The sequence below is a fragment of the Dermacentor silvarum genome, chromosome 2 (assembly GCF_013339745.2).
Source record: "Dermacentor silvarum isolate Dsil-2018 chromosome 2, BIME_Dsil_1.4, whole genome shotgun sequence".
Lineage (NCBI taxonomy): Eukaryota > Metazoa > Arthropoda > Arachnida > Ixodida > Ixodidae > Dermacentor > Dermacentor silvarum.
The window spans coordinates 55,892,620-55,915,070 of NC_051155.1; the positions used below are offsets into that span (position 1 = coordinate 55,892,620).

Genomic DNA, 22,451 nt, shown 5'->3' on the forward strand with positions numbered 1-22,451 from the left:
TTACTGCACTTCCCCATTGGGGGTGATGAGCATTGAAGTCGCCCACAATAATATGAGGAGCTGTACAACTCTGGATTGCTGAAGACAGGTACGAGAAATCAATGTGATCTCTGGGTGGAATGTAGCCGCCGAGTATAGAGCAGACCCGTCCTTTAAGCGTTAACGTCAAGCAAATGTAGTGGTTCGTGTTATGGGGCTGTAGGACATGGCGGTAATTTGAGATATCTCGGCGTATTCACACTAACACCTTGCTGGTTTCATCAGCTTCTCGAGACCACAGCAATACATATCCAGAAAGGCGGAAAGCAGAAGGCATGAATTGGGCTCACATATAACAATCACGGGGAAGCGGTATTTCTGGACGCGCTGTCGGAAGTCACTCAGGCGACTACGCAGACCTCGGCCATTCCACTGCATAACTACACTGCGACGTATGCGCATCGACACACAGGAGGGGCTGTGTGGTAGCGCCATAACGAATTAGTGCAGTGCCGCCAAGAGCGGCTCAATTGCGTCCAAAAACTGAACAACAACCCTTGCTGTTGGCGTATTGAGGCCTGAAAGCAGCGTGCGCATGGAGTGCACAAGTTGTTTCAGAAGAACGTTCACCTGCTGGCCTTCCGGCTTGTCCACATTGTCCGCTGGAACGGCATGGAATCTTGGACGCGTTGGTTCGACGACCTTGGATGACAGAGCAGGCCATTCAGCATCACAGGAGGTGGATAATATACCTGCATCTTTCTGAATCACCGTGGTAACATGGGGCGCTGCAGCAGGCGGTTTTTTATTCTGTAGCTCAAGACGTTGAGGCACCTGAGCTGAGAGTTTCTGTGACGGTGGCTCAGCGAAACTAGTGGCGTGTGACGTTGAGCGTCGGCTTCGGGAACGACGTTTGCGGCGACGAATAGACGCAGCCGCTTCCTGGTGACTTGAGTTGTCTTTTACCATCTTCTTCAGGATGAGCCTCTCGTTCTTCATCATAGGACAGTTTTTAGCCGTCGCCTCATGAGCACCGAAGCAGTTGGTACACTTGACAGTCTCTGTCGTGCAAGTATCATGCTGGTGTGAGCCGCCGCATCGACGGCAGGATATTTCGTTTCTGCAAACAGCACTCACATGGCCAATCTTGTTGCATTTGTGGCATTGAACAGGCCTGGGAACATACAGACGGACAGGATGCCGCACATAGCCCACCTTGACGTGGGGTGGGATAGAGTCGGTTTCAAAAACTACTTTAACACACCGTGATCGGCCAAAACGATGGATGTCGACAATCCTGGCCGTAGAATTGATGAGTGTCCGCAGGTCACTGTCAGTTATTTCAGGATCTACATCTGTAATAACTCCAGTGGAAGTCCGTTTTCCATGAGAGAGATAGGGGCGGACCGGCATACCGCCTAACACTCCAATTTCTTTCAGCTTGTCCACCGACGCCTGAGATTTCACATCTACGGTAAGGACATTCTTCCATGCGTTGATTCTGACCTCTTGGACTTGTCCCGGAATCACCTGGTCGAAAAATTGGGTCAACCGCTGTCTGTTAATGGTATTTAAATTATACGTCTCCGTTGTGGCTACGAAAGCCACAGAAAACCCGTCAGGTGCGTCAACATTCTTTGTAGGCAACTCCCTCGCTGCTGATGTCCGGCGCAACACGCCAGGTTTGTCAACAGTCTTTGTAGTCGACTCACCAGCTGTTGATGTTCGGCGCAACTTCCTTTTCAGGCGGCGCGATTCAACAGGCGTGAAGCTGCTACTGTCGGAATCCATCTCAGTCACCGTGGAGTCATCCGCCTAATCTGGAAGCTCCACGTCGGTGACGGCCGTAGCAAAGAAGGCACCAGCTGGCCGAGCAGCAGTTTGGTCGACTGCGTCGACGGGAAGCTGCACGGGACGTGTGCCCGCCATCCCGAAGGATGACGCGATCACTGTGTACACACAATATTAAAAAACTACAGAAAAGTGGAACAGCCGAAAACACAGACGTTCTCAATCGCCACTTCTCGAGTGACACGCAAGTGTCGCTAATGTGCGACCATGTCGTAATATAGGACACCACCTTTTTATTGCCTTATTGAGTTCCATTTTAATGTCGTCAATTTCTCAATGAGCAATTCAAGCAATTCAGTGGCTCTACGTTGTGTTAATATATTGCTTGAATGATAAGTGCATTAACCGTCGACAGTTGTCGTGTGATGGGTTCTGCTGATATTTGAAAAAGGAGTGAATATAAAAATAGATGACACATGACGTGGTTCCGTCTGCAATAAAACAAAGGAACAAGCAAGCAAGCACAGAAACCTCTAGTGCAGTTTATTACGTTTCGTTTTTGCTGTCAACTCGGTGCTTCTACCGTAGGTAGCACTCACCACCCACGCGACGTTTCAACGGGTTCACCTTTGCATGACGACTGCATACAACTCGCTTTACGAAGGCGTACCCATAATGCGTGCTAATGCAAATGAGAAGCGAATGTTGCTTCATGCATCAATTACCCTTCATATTTGCAAATGCCGTTGATAGGGCGCATAGTAAGTGCTCCCATTTCAGGACGAACTCCCTGGCGGTGCGCTAACCATATCTATAGAAAGCTACTCTGCCTGCGCGTGCACGTGTAATCGGTCTGCAAGTGCACAAGCTCACGTTATGGTTGCGTGCGTTTATATCATGAGGAAAAACCTAGCTTTTTGTTTCTCATAGCGTTTATTAAATTTAGCGTGTTGGTGCACGTCCTTAACAGGATCCAAAGGTGAACTTGCGATTTCGTGCCACGTGACCAAATGAGGGTCGCTGAGTGTTTACCGTGAAACATTCCTGTCGCTTAAAGTACAGCCGCACCCTCATTATTTTCCCTTACTATGAGTGGCAGTTCTCGGTATTTTAAATGTGCCGAATATAATGAAGACCAGACTAAGCTAAGAGAGCCGTTGGTATTCGTGATGCTGCTCTTATACGTTGCGAACGTCATCGGTCTGTTAGTCGCTGCTGCACTTAATAGGGCTGATCACAGCTAAGCCTACAAGTTATATAATCTCAGCGCGGCACCACACGAATGTCAAGAAAACTGCCGTTACCTATAAAACTGTGAAAATATTCGCTTTTATAGAAAAGTTGCCGTGTTAAAGCGTGCGGGTGACGAGTCTATAGACGTGGTGTTGCTTTCCACGTAAAGGGTCGCGGTCTCTTCTGCCTTGCAAGTCAAGCTGTCAGCCGCCCACGTCACATCATGGCTCCGAAAGAAAACCACTCCGAGTGCAACAGTCATTATAAAGGTCCCCTCCCCCCTTCCCCCTCATTTTTCTACCCGCGCCCCATATTCTCTCAGACTTTCTTGGCGCTGGTTTTCATGGCGTCAGCGAGACATTTCTGGAAAGAAAAAAAAAAAAAAAAACACGAGAGATGTTACCATCCTAGGGCGACGAACACATCATCGGTGGGTTAGTTCAACCCTGGGGCGCTATAATGTACAATGATTCCAAACTGTTTTGATTCCAATTTCTGCAATTAGCCTCCACGATTGGTCAAAACATTTTCGGGCCACTCCCAACTTCGCTTGTCTGTCACGCGACGTCACGAAAACCACGATAGCTCCTCATCTGATATAACTTGTACACACCGATTATGCATGAATAAACCGCACAAAATAAAAATAATTATTCCTGATTCGACGCCTTTTCAACATTAGCCCTCTGCTATTGGTCCAATGTTTTCTGGCTACGCCCACTTCACCTGTCTGTCACGCGACATCACAAAACCGCGAAAACTCACACGTCAAACTGACGTGTACGCGAAAAAATGCATTAATATGCCGAACAAAATTGAAAAATTTTCTGAATAGCCACAGACTGCCCCGTTCCGAAAGGAATAGAAGATGGCTGCCCGCCGATCGCTTAGGCCCTCGCTACTCGCACCTGCCGGTGAGCATGTATTTATTTGCGCATGATATGCCTTTTTGCGTGGCAGTAAAACGTTATCGAGCCCCTTCGGCATGCATAAGACACCGCTCTGCCAACTCTTCCTTGCTGAGGATCCGTTTTAGGGGCATTTTTATCCTTCCGTTGCACGCCGCCCCGATTTTCGACCAGCCACCGTAAGCTAAGTAAGGCCAAGCAGACCAATTGTAGAAGCCGGCCCCACCCTCTTCATGCGGTTATTTATTTTCACTGTACTGGCTCTGCCCCATCGAAACCCTCTCCACTAGAGCGTGTTCCTCGCCTCTTGTCAGCCAATTAGATAAGAAAAACCGCTGAGTGTAGACAATGTTATTGGTTTTGAAAGCGAACAAAGGTGGCCTCATATAAACGAGAAGAGTGTTTGATTGGGTTGTTTAGACAACGCTGCGGGTCACCGCCCGATGCTTGCGTCGGTTGTTACGTAAATTTGACGTCAGCAGTTTGGAATCAAAACAGTTTGGAATCATTTTACTTTATAGCGCTGCTGTACTCAACTGCTGCAATAGTTTTCCCTGGCGCTTCGTTTTCCCACCCAGTCACCTACACATCCGTGCGCACGAACTTCAACCGCAAAAGTTTATGGAGCAGAGGAAGCTGATTACTTCCGCAGCTTGACCACGCAGCGTGGTATTGGCGTTTCCAATACTAGTATCTGCCAACAACGTAGTGTTCTGTGGTTCTAATACTGTCTACGGTGACAAACTGATCGGAAAACTGTTGCGGTTCGTGGTACATGCCTGCATATATGCTTTAGCGCATGTCTGTTGCATGCACGCCTACGTGTGGGTGTGTGTGTGTGTGTGTGTGTGTGTGTGTGTGTGTGGGGGGGGGAGTCAGATATTGACGCTGTCCGTAGACGGTTTGTCGGCTGTTGGGATTAACATTACGCCTAACATCACTACAGGCTTCTTATTACGATGATGTAGTCAAATTACCATTATCTACGACATGTTAACATTGTTTAGGGCAAAACATCCCGCTACCCGTGAATATATAAAAATGTGCATCTTTTTAAAACAGCCGTGTACAGCCTACTTTATGCCCACTGCAGGACAACGGCCCGTCTTAGCGATCTTGAACTGGCCAGCTGACACCCTCATATGTCTGAAAATTTCCTCATTTTCATCACGCCTAGTAGTTCGCTGGCGTTCTCGACTGTTATTATATTCCCTTGGTACCCATTCTGAAACTCTAATAGATCACGGTGGTTACCTGCTCCTAATTAAAACGGCCCACTAAACTACTTCTGACATTTTCAACTTATTTTAATTAAACTCTAGTGTCGTGTACAGAATGTCGTGACGATGATCGTGACGACCAACATATGGCAGTGCTACGCGCTATGGGAAGCCACGAATTCTAAAAATAAAGCAATGACAATCTTGTGCTCCTCGCTGGACCTTCGCGGTCCCGTCCATACGTCATGACGCCAGCAGAGTCATGCGCATGGTGTCACCAAGGTACATAATTTACTACAGTAGCTTTTTAATAAGCAGTTTGGTTTTGTTCTTCATGCGGGGTATGTGCCCTGCCGGGCCACGTCGGGCCTCACAACGATCGAGTAGCAGCACAGTAGGCGACATAGCGAGCCGGAGAGAGTGCTATGGAAGGTCACGATGTTCTGCTCCCACGTGACCGCATTGTATGTATGACGTCTTGACCCATACACTTCTTGGGAAATGTCAAACTGGTTTGTAGAAGAGCTATTATAGTAAATCTGTTGTGGAGAAAAACTATTATGGTAAATTTATGATGGGTGCTCTGGGCAGTTTGCCGATATTTATTTTACGGCTTCGAGGCTAAGGATGTCCATTTGCACTCAAAGAAATACTAGCTCGAAAAGTTTATGTGAATGGTGGGTGGCTAGTAACCAGGCTTGAATGCTACTCGAAATAACATCGACAGTCGTAGTGAGACCGGTTCTGCCGTATTTTTTTTTTGTCATTAGCAGCATAGCGTTCGATATCAGCCCGATCGCTGACCATACCGACGAAATTTTCTTGGGCCAATAAAAAATATGTACTTAACTTACCCTGTACGCTCGGTTAGACAACTGCGGCGCCAGGCCTCTCTCCAGCTACAATGAGAAACAAGAGGAAGTATCAGGTTGAAATGGCGCTGGTGCCGAGAGAGGAAAGCCGAGTAGTTCTAGCATCTCGACTTCCTCGGCAGGGCGTTATAAATGGTACGCATTTTCACGACAATGATTTTCGCACGTTTTTTTTTTAAAGGACGTATTAACGTGCGCTAATTAAAGGGCAGTCTTGTGCCTAACGCATGCAGAGCCCTTCTTACTGATCGACGACATTCAGCAGGAACTAGGCAGCTCTCGACTACAGCAGTATTCAGCTGGAACGGAGTCTATTCGGGGATGTTAACGCCGAACCAGTAAGCCACAGCTCATTCGAGAAGTCCTGTCTTATCTTTTTTTCTTTTTATGTTGTTATGGTAGGTGCATTGCCGGAATGTGAGATTCTCGTGTCATGATAAGCAAACGTCAACAGAGCAATGAATGGGGCTGGGTGGTTCATTTTGATTTCTTTAAGGCACACGCTAACTTAATTCGGCACTAGACGAAGACGCAAGACAACCTGCGTTTCAGTCTTGTTCCTTCGTGTAGGGCTTTTAAGTCAGCGCGTTCTTAAAAGAGAGGGAACTTGGTTTGCTGTATTCATCACTACACCTGAGGATGCGCTCATCGGTATTTAAAAAAACATTTACATACCATTGTAGCCTTTCGTTGTTTGTAATAGCAGTCGTACAACTGTAAAGAGGAAACAGCATCGCGTTAAATTCCCGATCACGTAGCATTTCTTAATGCGATGACACCTGTTATTTCGTAAATTTCTTTACGCCCTTGTGCGTTTCTTAGATTTATGCCCACTGCTTTCTAGCCTTAAAAACCGATTGTGCACGTGGGGGCACAGTCGCGGGGGGCACCGCACGGTGACAGAGGGGTCACAAGTGGACCGTCAGCCATTGAACGATCATATTAGCCACACTTGCTCGAGCGCCCACATTGATGACGTCAACATTCCTGACTATCGTTGCTGAGATTCAGAACTATGGAGGAAAGAAAAAAAAAAGGCTATAGGAAGGAGCGTGACGTGACAAACTTGAAGCGTAGTCATAAAAAAAATTAAAAAGGAGGAATCATGGGGAAAACATCCAAGCACGTGATGGCAAGCGGTGCTTTTTAGTCACTCCGCGCGGATGCGCAGGGTTTGTTGTCGCGTCTCTGCTGCGCCGGTCACGTGACCGCTTGACATTTAATTGTAACATAGGGTCGCCGTTGCAACGGCAAAAATAATTCCGGGTATCGAGGCCCGTCGAGAACTAAAGACTACGAATATAAAAATAATGTCCTTGCAACTTTCGCCATTTATAGTCGTTCATGGATTCATGCCTTAATAATAATATTTCATGGAAAAAAATTCCAAACTACGCTCGCTCGCTCTGTGAGGAGGCAAGAAAGAAGAGAAATAACGCAGAGGTATAGGCACTTCAAAACATATTACATCACACATAGACGCTAGGCCTATACACTTCTTGGGACGATCGACACTCGGACGATCGACAGTCGAGGCGAATCGCTGGTAAACATTTCTAGAACAGCTTTGCGAGGCCTCGAAACGACTTGAATCTCGATCTTTTTGGAATGAGCACTCAGTAAGCGAAGATCGTGCAAGCAAGAGCTTGCCCCGAAGCACGGAGTGACGACTACTGACAGTCGGCTATGGCAAACTCAAAGTGCTTTACGGCATGTACCAACAAGCCAAGCACGAAAAGCTCGGCTCACTTTTTTTGCACGTGCAGGTAATGTAACAAATTAATGCACCAGGCGCCTAACTTCTGCAGAAGGGCCCTATGCGCTGTGTATATCGAACAACACAGATAAGAATCTCAAGTGGTGTGTCTTATTTAACGCGTGGTCACACCTGAGCGCTACACTCCGCGCTCACAGCGTCATCGCAAGTATTACACCGACATGCTCCAAATTCGCGCACCACCTGGAACGATGGCTTACTGTAGGGTTTGACTACCGAAGAGGCGGTCGCGGGTTCGGTTACCGTTTGCGTAGGCCGCCGCATTCAAGAGCGGGCTGTAATGCAAAAACGCCCACGTGTACGTCTCATTGGACGTGCGTTAACTGACTCCAGCTAGTCGAAATTAATCCCAAGTCCCCCCTACTATACGCCGTCTCTTGTAACCCGGGAGCTAACTCGGGACGTTAGGTAACATGATTAGGCGAAATTCCCGTGCCCACCTCCTTTCGGTAGGACTCGTCGTCGAAGAGCCGTTCGACGTACTCGGTGGCGTGCATGTCCCGGGCATACTCGGCCGTGCAGTTGATGAATGCTTGGCGCTCGGCCTTACGCACCTGGAGAGGAAGAGAGAAGGACGTCGGCACGACTCGACAAACATTGTCTGACTGTAATTGCTGCGTCAGTGTGAAGCACCTGCCATGCTGACAGCGTCGATACAATGCAAAATTTGTAGAAAAAAAGAAGTACGGTGGAACAGGCGCTGAATAAAAGCTATCAGCAATACGAAACAACTCGTCCGGATCAAGGTTAAGCGGCATCCATATAGCTGTCAATGTCGCATGGCTCCACCAGCGTTCTTTGCCTCTGAGGGCACGAATGCGTGATGAAAACTTTTTTTGTTGTTTTTTGCCGATAAACGTGTGCATAGGTGTGTGCGTTTTAAGCGCATGCATCTTCGCTCTGTGGGCGTAGATGAAGAAGCTGGTAAAAGTCGGCCATGTAGCAGCTGTGCGACTCAGTCACGCAGTGGCACAGCAAGACAACAGCCGCGTTCGCCATCAGTTTCTCTCTCTCTTTTTTTTTTTTACAATGTAATCAGAATAGGAGTTCTCGTATTTAAGTATGCCCTACGCTTCACCGCCTTATGGACGCACAAGAACGCTATACTACCGTTATGTAGAGTATTTGTATGCACCCAACAGACAAGGAAACCTAGAAAACCTCAGGAAAATTAAATGCAGAGTCAACTAGGCATAACTGTTAAATTTTACACTGTTGAATTCGCGATGGCCACTGAACACGTAACGATTGAAAACTGTACAGCGATGTGTCTAGAACGCTCATGTCAGAGAAATGCGTCTTCATCCACTCAAACCTTTCAGCGTTTTAGCCATTAAAACTGCCTCTTGGTACGAGTCAACTAGGTGTGGCTTCATTCCGCGAAGTCAATGACATTCGAAAGGCTGTTTTGTAGAGAAACAATGCCGTGAAGCTGCGTTGTGGGGGCATATATGCGCTTTATGCGATCGACAGCTGCCCGAGGTTTGCTCGAAAAGCGTGAAGCTGTTCTGTAAAGTAGCCTTTCCGTAAGAGTCGACTCCAGTATATTTGCAAAAAGTGGTGTTTTCAATTAGAGCTCTACAAGGGGCCCGTGCAGGAGATGCATTATCTGTACAAGGCCTTTTTAGCATCGGAAGGCCCCGTGACGTGCAATCGGATTTTATTATTGCTGTACGCAATGCTCGGCGAGTAACAGTATCGATAGCAATTCGCTAAACCAGTGAGCGCAACCGAATACCAAACGTCTCCAGGGAGCAGAAGTCACACAGGCGGGATAGACGAGCGGCCCGCAGTGCCACGCTTTTGATTGGTTTTTGCATCTTCCATCTGTGTTTAGACAGTACCTTGCTCCAACGTGAGCGTCAGCATCCTCGGCACAGCGGTGTCTGTGCACCTAACCTTCGTAGTCGACGTGGATTCACTAAATGTGGCAGGATGTACATGCCAGCTAGTTGGTGGCTTAACGTGGTCGCGATCCGACGTTATCCGACGTTATCCGACATAGTCCGACGTTATCGGTGCGTGCGTGCGTGCGTGCGTGCGTGCGTGTGCGTGTGTGTGTGTGTGTGTGTGTGTGTGTGTGTGTGTGTGTGTGTGTGTGTGTGTGTGTGTGTGTGTGTGTGTGTGTGTGTGTGTGTGTGTGTGTGTGTGTGTGTGTGTGTGTGTGTGTCATCAGACGCCGGGCGAGCGTCATCAGACGCCGGGCGCGTCGGAGCGCATTGGCCGCGCGTCCGGTTACGTTGGCGGCGCCGGTACGTCGAACCATCGGTCGAACTATAGCCGCTGTTCTTCTCGTCAGCGTGACATAACCTGTGCGCGCGTTCACGCTACGTCGGACTATATTTAGGCCTTTACGGAGCCCTGAAAGGAGACATTGCCGCCGTTGCCCGAGTAGAGTTGGGCCCAGCTGCGAGTTGCAACCAAGTCTCACTACTTTACTGATCACTGCAGTGTCTTCATAGGCACAAAAAATGATGAATAAACACTGTATTCATTGAAAACAAGTCTCTATATCATTGCGAAACCACACCTCGGCCACAGCTCGACAATGGGCCAAGCCAGGGCACGCCTAGCAGGGTTAACCAAAGCTAAACCCACACCAATTTTTCTTTTGCTCGTCATACTGTACTGCTACGTTTATTGTCTTTTTTTCATGTTGACTGGTATATACAGGGCCTTTAAAGGTCATAGTCATAGCATAATGTTGAAGGCTCTTTCTATAAAATTTCAATTCAATTCAACTTTGTTGTTTCTTATTAACATGGAGGGAGCAGCCGCATGAAACCCACTGCACTGAGCAGCTTGACGGAGCCGGCGGCCCCCTTCTTAGGCAGCGATGGACAGCTTAACAACAAACATGATTCCGACTGGCATCTAATAACCAACAAAAAGATGAGATATATTATCTTAGATGCGCACATACATCCATGCAGAAAAAATTGAAATGCAGGCGTTAGAAAATATATAAAAAATAGTGACATTGTGTAGGTAGCAAAATGTGATAGCTTTTGCACATTACCTAAAGTTATATACAAAACCTACAACCAGTCTAACCTTCAGTCAGATGAAAAACAAAAGACGAAAGCAGAAAGTACGTAAATAAATGAGGTCGTAGTATATCGTGTTTGCCGCCAATAAACGTAAGTTTGTAGTCGCACTGTGTCTTTCAGTTGTCAAGTGCTTGTGCTGTTCCTTCACCACAGGATGCGCTTTCGCGGCCAACCTCGGAGGGCAAACCTCTGAAGGACCCATGAATTGCTGTTTTTTTTTTTTTTACCGGCTGCTTAGCTCAGGAGTTAATGTTGTTCTACAAGCTGCGAAAATTGTCACTTCGAGGCACTCCTATAGCTGGAGTGTTCACAAACATACGGGTAAGAGTTGAATCATCTTTGCCAGCCTCTTTTATTTTGTAGCGTGGGCATCGCAGCTTGTCATCCCTTTTCTTCTTCAGCGTTGCTAAATTTAAAAGAACACGACATACAATCTTTGGGCTAAGCTTATTTCGCAAATTACACCTCTGAAACGGCAACGTGGCCATTCTTATACGATGAGAGGACGCTTACTAAGTCAGAGCAGACGCAAGCACGAAAGACGAGCGGCAATGCTAGCCTGAATTTCCCGCACCCACTCCCCATGACGTTACGGATTTTAATAGTGCCTACTTGAGTTTTCTGAATGTGTAGCGGTCAAGAAAAACTACAGCATTTAAGGGAACTAAATACGGAACCTAGGGAGGTTTGTAAAGTTTTTCTGCGTCAATACGGCCCAAAGGCCCAGCTAGGAAAAGATATTTCAAAATCTTTGATGTCACAGTGGCGCACCGTCACTGGGATTTGGCCTGTGACGTTTTTTTTTTTTTCGTTAAACGAACAAAATTATGGTTTTGAAGGAATACATAACTTGTCTTAACCGTGTTAGTGTCGCTCTTGAGCTGCGTCTCTTTAGTATTACGACCGATGCCGGTTAGTTAAGTGCATTCCGTAGTAAATTTTTGAGAGAGCGATATTTATTTACAGAAAGGCAGAGAGGTCGGCCTGAGCTGTAACTTGCTCTGGCCTGCTACCCTACAGTGGGGAAAAGGGACGGGAAGGAAAATATGAATGATGATCGATGATGATGATGATGATATGAGGAGGAGGTGCGTATATACATGTTCACAACATTGTGACATCTCTAATGTCGCGCGTCCAGCCCAATGGCTTGTAGAAAGGCTATAGCAGCACTGGTTATCAGGGCTGCGCTGTTTGCATTGGGCCAAGGACCTAAAAGCAACTCGTCTGATAGCGGCCTCTTATCGACGTTTGCAATTGAAAAGACCAGTTTCTGCCGTTCTTGCGCGTACGCGGGGCCATCGCAAAATATATGATCAAGTGTTTCTGGTACCTGACAGTATTCACAATTTGCGCCTGTATCACTGCAACCTATCACATGTCAATGACGCTTAGTGAATGCGACTACCAAGGCGAATCCGTTGCACCATGCTTGTTAGGCTTCTGTTGAGTTTGGGAGGCATACGGGAGTTTCATTTCTGGGTCCCATTTATGCGCTCACATTTATGCACTACTTCGTTGCATAATACGCAATCGTAGTACATTTCGGTTAGCACGGATGCTCCTACCTTGAGGGCTTGAGTTTTGGTGGGCGCTTGGTACTTTAGTTTGCAATGCCGCATTTGTCTCCGGGTTTCGTCGTGCACTTTGCCTGCGAAATCGGGAGGGTTCGAAAGAGAGAGAGGGAGAAAGAAGCATTTCTTAATGGGAACTGTAAATATTTGCCTGGCTATACGCCTAGAGCGTTACTTACTCAACACGACAAGGCAAATCAATAGTGGCCTTATCCTTTGATAATAGAATAAGAGGATAGTGGCCTTCGATAAGAGGACTTGTCTTTGTCAGAGCCAACAAATGGTACACTGACGAGCACAAGTATTGTCGAAACCTTGGAACCACGCCGAGGTTTCCCTTGTTTGTTTAATGTTGATCATTTGAAGTTTATCCATGCTCCCGTGCACCCTGTGCCTTGCTTTTATCAAGAAGATAAGGGTGACACACAAAATTTCAGGAGTATGCACATGAAACACAAACACTGCGTACATACAGCAGTGAACAAAACGACATGATCTTTTGCATTTGGGTCCTGTGACATAAACTGTTCAAAATGTTGGTGCTGCGTTAGGCCAGACCGCTGGCCTATAGGGCGGTAGTATCTTGAGCACGTACTGCAATCGTGCTTTATTGACCCCGCATAACCAACCCCCGTGTTCATAATTTGCGTAATTCAAGAACGTTTCACAAGAAAACCGTAATATAAACCAGCAGTGAAAATACGTGCGCGCTGGTGAGAGAAATTTGAATGATAGGTGGGGAGGTTAGCCGAACAAAAACGTTTGGCGTGCTACAACAGGTTAATATATATATAACAAGACATCAAACGACGAGATAATTAACACATACATGTGCTCGCACATGTCGCTAACATCACACCATCTGCCAATAAATCCTTAAGATTTCTAAAACGTAACCTTCGCAATACTTTTCAACATGTTAAATTACTAGTATATAAGACACTGGTTAGGCCGGAACTAGAATATTCACCCCCCCCCCCCCCCCATTGGGTTCCTCACCAAATTTACCTCACCAACGCACTGGAATCCATACAAAATCGCACCACAAGGTTCATTCGTTATACGTACTCTTGTGATATCAGCGTGACCTCGTTAAATGTACAATCTTGTTTAGACACCCTATTTCATCGGCACCGTATCGCGAGTTTATCATTATTTCTCAAGTTCTACACCAGTTCACTACGCCACGTGCTTTGCATTCTACCACACTCAGGTAAACCGCTGCGCACAGGCCATAATGTTGCTCGCCTATACGTGCACGCACTGTCGCCTTCTCGTCATCATTTTTTCCTCACACAGCAACAGACATGAGCGGCCTTCCCCGCCACATCACTACAATCGCCACTTCATCTGCCTTCATGGACGAAATAACAAGTGCTTTGTAAATAACATTGTGGATAACCTTTAATACAGTTTCTCGTATTCCCACCCCTTATGTAATACCCCACAATGTTTTTTAAGGAAATAAAATTAAATGAAAAAAAAAGCGCACGTGCGTCCGTTCGTACAAAAGCTCGGGAAATAGCAGCACTAGCTGAGCGCACCGAAATCAAGAAAGTGGCAAGTGGAGCTTCATGGCACCGTCAATAACTAAAAGTTTATCTATTGCTGACGTGCAGCCAAATGGACATATACTGATAACAGATATGATAACAGACATAATAACAGATGATAATAACATACTAACAGATGATAACAGAGATGATAACAGTGTGGCGCCGTCAATAAACAAGTTATCAATCTCTCTCTCTCTTTTTTGCTGCACCACAGAAGTGGATAACGTTTTGTTTCTTGACAGTGGCATAAAGCTACACTTTCCACTTTGTTCACATCTATATCTTTTTGTTCACTACGGTAAACACACGCAAGGTCTAGAGTTAAGACCTCATGGCTTCAAATGGTACAGAGATGACGCCGCAACACTAGTACTGTAAATATCAATCCGGGCTATGTGAAAAGGAAGTCTATTGTTTTAGACAATATCGCTGCCTGGCAGAGCCTTTGCTTATGATATTCATATTTCGAACGCTTATATGTCTAGAGCAAGTAGTTCACTAGTTTCGGTTACTGCGTTTTATTCAAACATAACTTCGTTTTGAGCTGCTTGGTTTATTACAAAACTCAACAAGGGGGGAACCTGGGCAAAATAATTATGAACAGAGAATAGGGACACACATAATGAAGCTGAGTTACAGATTACGAACTTTAGTTCCAGAAAGCCACCGAAGCGATTATAAATAATTCCCGTACCACCCAAAGTGATTTTACGGCCAATAACATTGGTTGCATTGGATAAAATTGAAACGAGTCAAACACACGTATCGCAGACAACCACACGCAGCCAATAAAAAAAATGTAGGTATGCGCCAGCAAGGCAGTTAGAACGTTAGGTACAGAAAGGTAGGTGCAGGTAGGCACAAGATATGGCACAAAGAATTCGAGCATTTATTTAATTATTCATTTACTGCCAAGGTTGTGAGGCGTTAGAGAAAGAAGTGGGATTTCCAACATAAGGAAGCAGTGCATAAGTATTACAGCAAATCTTCACCAATATTGTTGAATGAGGCATGGTTCAAGCACGGCCGCTGGATTTAAAAAGACACCTTTTTTTTTGTCCAGCGGCCGCGGTTCAAAGGTCGCCGTATCGCCGACAACGGAGGCTGATTCCTGTCCACGCTAGCTTTTTGGCTGTTTATTGTTGCTTAGGTACTGCTTAGTAGTACAGTTTCAAACGCAAACTAATGTTCTGGTATGCATGCTTGAAATAGCCTGAAGTGAGGCACAGAAAAAAAATATGGCTTTAGGGCTTCACAGAAGTTATTATTCTACGAAATGTCCACACGCGGGAAAGACGGTGTAGTAGAGAGAGATCGGCGATATTTAACATGCACCGTGTGACTTCGCCCCAAACATTCAATCCGTTTAAGAACTAAGGCGTTAATTGGCCTTACTTAAAAGAGCTATAGGTTTTGTGATACTTGGTCGGAGGCTTTGAGGAAATCTAAGAATATACAATCTACTTCAAATGAGCAGTCTAAGGCTGCTCCATGAGCACGGCAGCCCAATGCGCTACCCGTTAGATCGTGGACTACCCATTCCCAGTGACACAAGTTTGGGGGAAAATGATTAGAGGCATAGATAGATCGTCCCGGAAAATATCTAATGTAGCCTAACAATGCTATTCACAATAAAAATTAGCGGTGCATCCATTCTTTAGAAATAATTGGCGTCTTTAACCCTTTCAGCAATCTATCTTATGGTTGTTTGGTAATTATTGATAATGCGTTTTATATAATGATGATTATGAAGGGCGGCACACACCCCGTCACACATAGCCAGCGACCCAAGTTGGCGTCTATATGAGGTTCATTCACCACATACCGAGAGTTACATAACCGTTGACCCAAGTGATCCGCTTCCTCCAGCAGAGTAGCCCGGTACTCTACCCATTTGACCATTGACTACCTATAGAGACCCAGGTTGGCGGAAAGAGGTTAGGCGCGGACATGCACAGCGGCATGGAGCCATACCGCAAACTGGGTTAAGTTCCCAATCAATTTTAACAGCATTAATATAAATCACTGTCAAAGAGGAATAAGATCAAGTCGTTTTAAGACATTTGTTGTTGATACATCCAAAACCAGCTGATGTTGTAACATTAGCATGACTGATAACCTCTGTTATTTTTATCCACTCGTCAGAGATACGTGCTATGAGAATGAATTAAGTCGGGGAGTCAGTCGCAGAAACGTCAGACGACATATTATTAGCGAAGGATGCTAAAAGGCTTCTCATGAACAGTACACAGCTTTCATGGGACACCGAACTAGTCATCCTCACTACGATTTCAAGTTCTCGGGTGAGGCGGTGGAGTGAAGAATGAGAACGACCACGGAATACGAATAATAACGTAGCCGCCAAGCCTAGAGACCAAGCTGCCCTGTCCGGTCTTTTAGTGACGAAAGCCAACATAGAGCATGGTGATCTTATAACAGAGAAGCATCCGTCCATGCAAGTATGGATAGAATTTCGCAACTGCTGAGGCAAGAGCGAGATTCTGGTCATATTTGTACTGATAGATCTGTAATTATCTAGTGTTCCTCTGGAGCCGTGGTTTTCAGAGCGAGAGCCACCACCATCAGTTTCAAGACGTGTCACCCAACGACATCAACCGCTGCGGAGCTTGTAGCTCTTCGCGCTGCACTTCGTCTCGTTAGCCAAGAACAAATTCCAAGATGGTCCATATTCAGTGACTCGAAGGCAGCACTGCAGTCTTTACTACCATCCCTGCGTCGCAGACCACACGAGCAACTCGTATTCAAGATTAGAGAACTAATCCATGCCAATTGGTTGAGAAAGGACACCACATGACATTTCAGTGGCTTTCAAGTCACTGCGGCGTCAAAGGTAACGTACGCGCCGATAACGCTGCGCGGTCGGCTCTCCAAGGTGACAAAGAGGAGTCGATATCGTTATCAAGGACAGATTCTGCTAGAAAACTTCGCATGCTCACCCGGATATCACGTTCTCCACTTGGAACACACGAAGTTTTCAAAGCAACCAGCTGCACCACCTTCGCCTTCACGTCCCAGCTGGACTCTGGCCACGCTAAGCTACCTTGCTTTGTCGAATATGGCTAGCAGAGGCCTTTACGAAGTCTTGCTTTCCGAATCGGATGGGCCCGACGACGCCTCGTGTGATGACTCTTCACACAGACTCTTCACACAGACTCTTCAACACCTTCTCCGTGGCTGTCCTCGCTACAATTTGCAAAGACGATATCTCGCAATCGCGAGAGCGGGCTTTGACCAAAGACCTTTGACAGAGGAAACCATTTCAGAGTGAGGACATCACAAGCCATTGCAGCGGAGAGCGACGAGGGCTCTGTTGCTGTTTTTTAAGGGCAATAGACTTGGACAAGCGGCTGTAGCCTGAACTGATGTTTACAGTGCTACAAGTGCTACTGTGGTGTGCGGTGGTAGTATGCGGTGGCAGTGACCGACTGTGATTGTGTATCTATGCTCCCTTTCTTTCTCTATCTCTGCTTTCCTGTCACTTTACCTCTGCCTTTCCTCTCTCCCCAGCGTAGGGCATCAAACCAGACCTTCCGCTCTGGTTAACCTCCCTGCCCTTTCTTCTGTCTCTCTCTAGTCATTAACGGAGCTGTTTCACTCCTAAAGTGGCAAGGTTTTGGTTGGCGTAGGCAATAACCTGGTTATGGCCTTGTACCGGACTCTCACAGACAAGTATACGTTTTGCCTAACCTTCTTCGTTTTGCTTTCTCACTCCAGCGTTTTTGCAGCGAGGTCATCACGGTCATCGAGCGAAATTTGTCTGCGCGTGCGTGTGACACCATGCTTGTTAGTTTGGTTAGTAAGCGAATGTTTACAAGTTTTCAAACAATGAAGCGCCAACAGTGACAGCACACTAAGAAGGAACAAAGACAGGACAAGACAGCGCAAAGACAGGACAGCGCCTTGTCCTGCCTTTGTTCCTTCTTAGTGTGCTGTCACTGTTGGCGCTTCATCTTTTGAAAGCTATGCAACAACTATCCCCACAACGTGTTTTACTGGTTTACAAGTTTATATGACTGATAAAACTACTATGCTTACTTCGTATAGCTGTCTAATAAGTTGATATCGCAATCGATGCTTCGCCTTTCGGGTGAAACTGCGACTTTTCTTCTTCTCGAAGGGTTGCGTTTTTAAAGATATTATGTGTACTTTTTTAAAAGAAAAAAAGTCTCTATAGAGACATGCGCGACAGTAAAGTTGATATGCCTTTATCTATACCCGTTTATACAGTGATGCCCAAAGACTTCTAGATTGTACTTAAAAGGGTAAAGAGTATGCCGGTTTCGCAAGGGGTCAATTGTTTTATTCTTCAAGGCATATAAAAGAACACTTGCAGTAAAGCCATTTGTTAAGGATAAGAGAAAAACAGGCGGGAGGGGGGGGGGGGGGAGGCAGAGAGCTTGGACAGAGGGGAACACTTTGTTTTTAATCTTTAAGCAACCTGATACAATATTTCATGTTTGTTAGCTTGCTTTTCATTTATGTGGGTGTGTTTTCTTCTAAGATGTTTTAAAAATCACAACGACCATTTGTTTTCCGCGAGACTCCCATGGAATCAAGTTACGTGTTTAATGTCAACGTTTAATGTCATGATTAAAAATGAAGTTCCTTTTGATCGTAGACTTCCACAGCCTCGGTGGCTCCTTAATACCTGGCTATCGCTACAATCTTCACACACTATCCGCGTGATTTAAATGCTGAGAAAGCAAAGGAATGCGGCGTCCGCGATCGGGAATCAAACATATGAGACTATACGCTCTCAAATGAGGTACGTCATCTCCACTGGGATCCACTGAGGTGGGTAAAAAATGAAGCGGAAAGGAGTTACTTTCTCAAGATAACCAAATGTAACCTAAAAGCAAGACGGGAATTACTGACCAAACTTTCCTGACACTGTACCACAGAGCGTATATATGCAAGGAATTACAGCAGAACAGAAGCGGTTAAATTAGGTTCGATTCGACGAAGCGCTGTTTCGAAGTATCTTTTCCGTAAACTACAGAAATGCCGACGGCGAAAAAAAGAGCCACGAAATGCCCCAATTGCTTCGTCTCCACCACAAAAAGAGTCCAACAGTGTGGCTCCCTTTACCCGGCCCTGCGCAAATAAAAATTTCCACCAGGCACGTGTGCAGCAGTGTAGCCTATAGGGACGAAGACTTCGTCTCTGCATGTGGTCCAGATCTCCATTAACGACTTTGGTGCTGGAAATAAGGACGAATTGTTTAGTCGCTGGACGGCGAATTCATTTGCGACTATCTGCCCCGAAAGTCTGGAGACCGTAATAAAGACTGGACAAGCCAGGAATAACTGGACCACCAAATGACGCCTTCGTGAATGAATCCTCCTTCCCCTTGGTCTTTGCACCTTGCTTCTTTGCACTTGTTAGCATGAGGCATCGAAATGCATTGAACCATAAATTAGTGCATCTGTGTTTCTGGATCATTTACCGACAATTTTAGCGCCATTTCTAGCAAAACTCAGCTTGGAACACTGTTTTATTGTATGGGGTATGTTCCACTGGACGGTGCCACTCTTCAGTGACTAAAATGTATTTTAATTTATCCGTTGCTGGGGGGGGGGGGAATCGAACCTGCGACACATATAGTCAGACTATTCTTGGCAGAATATAACTGACACTCGCACCTCGCGCGAACTTCGTGGTGGCGCCGCTAGATGGCGCCACTATATATATATATATATATATATATATATATATATATATATATATATATATATATATATATATATATATATATAGTTATAGTTATTTTAGTGTCAACAGCTAAAGCTGCACTTCGTGGTTGTACTGGTTCTTGAAGCACTTTGTCCGAAGCCTTCTCTGCGTCATAAAATAACGTTCCTCCTAGGTCGGTAATCTCTCTCAAGAGAGAGAGAGGTTTATTTGACGCAAGGCAGAGTGGTCGGCTTGAGCTTTAGCTTTCTCTGGCCTGCTACTCTAATCTCTCAAAATTTAAGTTATCCTTAGTGTTTACACTGGTTCCTGCCATCGTGAATGAATCATCTTGTGGGTCCTACGCCTAATCACCTAATAAAAAGGCAGAAATACACGAATGTTTCACCAATATCATAGAAATTACAACAGCCGTCTTTCAACGATGCGTTCTAGAAGGTATATACCACAATGCCGTGCCGCAGAAAACTCGCAGACTTCACAAAGACGTTTCGTATATGCGTCTTTCTATATATATACCGTGAGTTCGTCAGCGTGCACCTGAAGCTGAAGTTGGTGATCACGAACACAAGAGAAGCATGAACTTGCTCTTGCTAGCCCTTTCGGTCGCAGTAAGCAATAAACATACCGCAAGATTGCTTATTTTCCCCCTCTTCGGTTTGGCAGCAATTGATATCGGTTGCGTTGAAAGGCGTACATGATTTGAAACCAGGAATGATATAACATTTGTTGACGCTAAAGCGAGAACAATGTTGTGCTGAGCACAGCAAGTTCACTCACATTCACAGTGCGACGCCTTCTCCGTGGCGGCACTCGCAACGGTGGTCGTGGTGGTGGCGGCAGGAGGCTCGGTCGTCGTGTTCGAGTCGTCGCAAACCGCGACCATCGTGAGGCTCAAAAGAAAGCAGGAAATCCAGAGGGGCGCCATCTTTTTACTTTTCTTCGCACCGTACAGCTGCCAGGGGGTCCTCTGGCGATTTCTTTCGGAGCACTCAACGATGGACACGGGTGTCCTTTTACGCCTTTCTGCTAGGCCATCGCGAGTTGGTATAAGCCCACGTGATTTGTACGCAAATCCTCCTCGCCCTGACATTCTCTGCATTCCTACTGGCTGCGCGCGTCACCCTGGCCTGCCTCGACCAATGAAAATGTCACTGTCTGACATGCTGTACTGACTCTAAAGGTTGCTGTTTGCCCGTTGTCGATGCCGATTTTTTCTAGGGTGTGGAGAACGAGAACTCGAGAGGGCATTGGTTTCGATCCCTGTGTAGAAGTGACGTCAAACCTAGCGTGCGCCCACCAAGTTGGGCATCTTCGGGCGAAGCACGCACCAAATGTTGTAAACGGCTGACGTGCGATTCTTGCGCAACCAGAAGAGGCGCAAACAGAGTGTCTCGTTGAGCGAAAAGTCCTGCTGACAGAAAATGTTATGTCTTATGTCTTCCTTTTCGATTTTATAATGTAACTCGTCTGCTTCCCGCCGAGTAGTTCCACAAGTCGCAGTGTTTTTCAGTAAGTGCCCTTTCGATTTTTTTTCTTATTGTGTTTCTTTGGGCATATAAACGATGGGGAAAGGGGGGGGGGGGTCCTCGCTGTTATTTTTTTTAATTCTTTGAATGTGTTCTTTTCTTTTTGTTCTCTCTCTCTCTCTCTCTCTCTCTCTCTTTATTTTTTCCTTCGATTGCACGCTGGAGTGGCATGACAGACTAGAAGCACAGCTGCCGGTCCCACTGTGCCGTGGCATGTGCGTGGATTCGCCGATGGGCTGAACCAACAGTCTCTGTTAGCCAACCAATACGCCCCTGCTCTGGGTTTCGTGCGTAAGGTGTGGATCGGAGCTTGGCGTGAGCGCGCGACGACCACTTTTAGCAGTCGTGACCTTGAACCAGACAAACATCATTCAGTGGTTCAAGCGAGAAGTAATGCGGTGAAAAAAAATAATAATTTGGCGCTCTGTTATAACTGTATGTAACTATACCACGCATTTCGAAGGATACTGAACTTTCACTTTCACTTTATTACCTTAAAGACCCCCAGGGTTGGGGGTATGACATAAGGGGTGGGCTAAAAGTACAAAGTAAATAAATACACAAGGAAAGAATGCTTAAGTACACCTTTGCTCGCAGTTAAATATGGTGGTTATCCAGTTCAAAAATGTGGATGGGCAGGTGATTGCGGCGATGTCGTGTGGAAGGCCGTTCCAGTCCGAGGCTGAGCGTGGAAAGAATGATGAGGTAAAAGTGGTAGTGTGCGCACGTGGCCGGGCGACTTGGAGGGGATGACCAATGCGAAGTGAAATGCGTACCGGAGGACTGATGTAGGGTGGATGATTGAAGTGAGCTGTAAAAAAAAACTTCTGGAATAAGTACATACTAGCGATACGACGCCGACAAGCCAGGGTTGATATGCCGGACTCTGCTTTCAACGGTGATATACTGGTATTGTAGGAATAGCATGAATGAATGAATCTTGTGGCACGATATTGTACTGATTCTAGGCGCTTTAATAGATATTTTTGCTTAGGGCTCCAGATGGCAGAGGCATATTCTAGCTTAGAGCGTACGAGTGACTTGTAGGCAAGCAATTTCAGGTCTGGTTGTGCGTGACGTAGATGACGTTTTAAGAACCCGAGGCTTCTTTCTGTCGGCAGATGATATGGTTTTAGTGACATGCGCGTTCCAGGTTAGTTTATTAGACAACGTTACGCCGAGGTATTTATGACTGTGATATTTATATCGTGACGTGCGAGATTGTATAAGGGAACAGGAGAGGACTACGT

The 22,451-nt window shown here is 46.1% G+C and overlaps 1 protein-coding gene across 1 annotated transcript; it reads right to left on the reverse strand.

Moving 5' to 3' along the window:
• Positions 1–2,299: 2,299 nt before the first annotated feature.
• LOC119441491 (uncharacterized) lies at positions 2,300–20,788 on the reverse strand. Its single transcript, XM_037706113.2, has 6 exons — positions 20,453–20,788; positions 12,399–12,481; positions 8,221–8,334; positions 6,679–6,717; positions 5,986–6,030; positions 2,300–3,366 (listed from the first exon to the last, which is right to left on the reverse strand). Exons 1-6 carry the CDS (start codon positions 20,772–20,774, stop codon positions 3,322–3,324), a joined length of 648 nt encoding a protein of 215 aa, XP_037562041.2. The 5' UTR covers positions 20,775–20,788; the 3' UTR covers positions 2,300–3,321.
• Positions 20,789–22,451: the final 1,663 nt, after the last annotated feature.

Coding starts and splice junctions, on each gene's coding strand:
- LOC119441491 (XM_037706113.2), bottom strand. CDS start 20,774: ATGCAGAGAATGTCAGGGCGAGGAGGATTTGCGTACAAATCACGTGGG. Junction 12,482..20,452: donor GAAGGCGTCGCACTGTGAAT/GTGAGTGAACTT, acceptor CCGATTTCGCAG/GCAAAGTGCACGACGAAACC. Junction 3,367..5,985: donor TGTCTAACCGAGCGTACAGG/GTAAGTTAAGTA, acceptor TTTTCTTTCCAG/AAATGTCTCGCTGACGCCAT.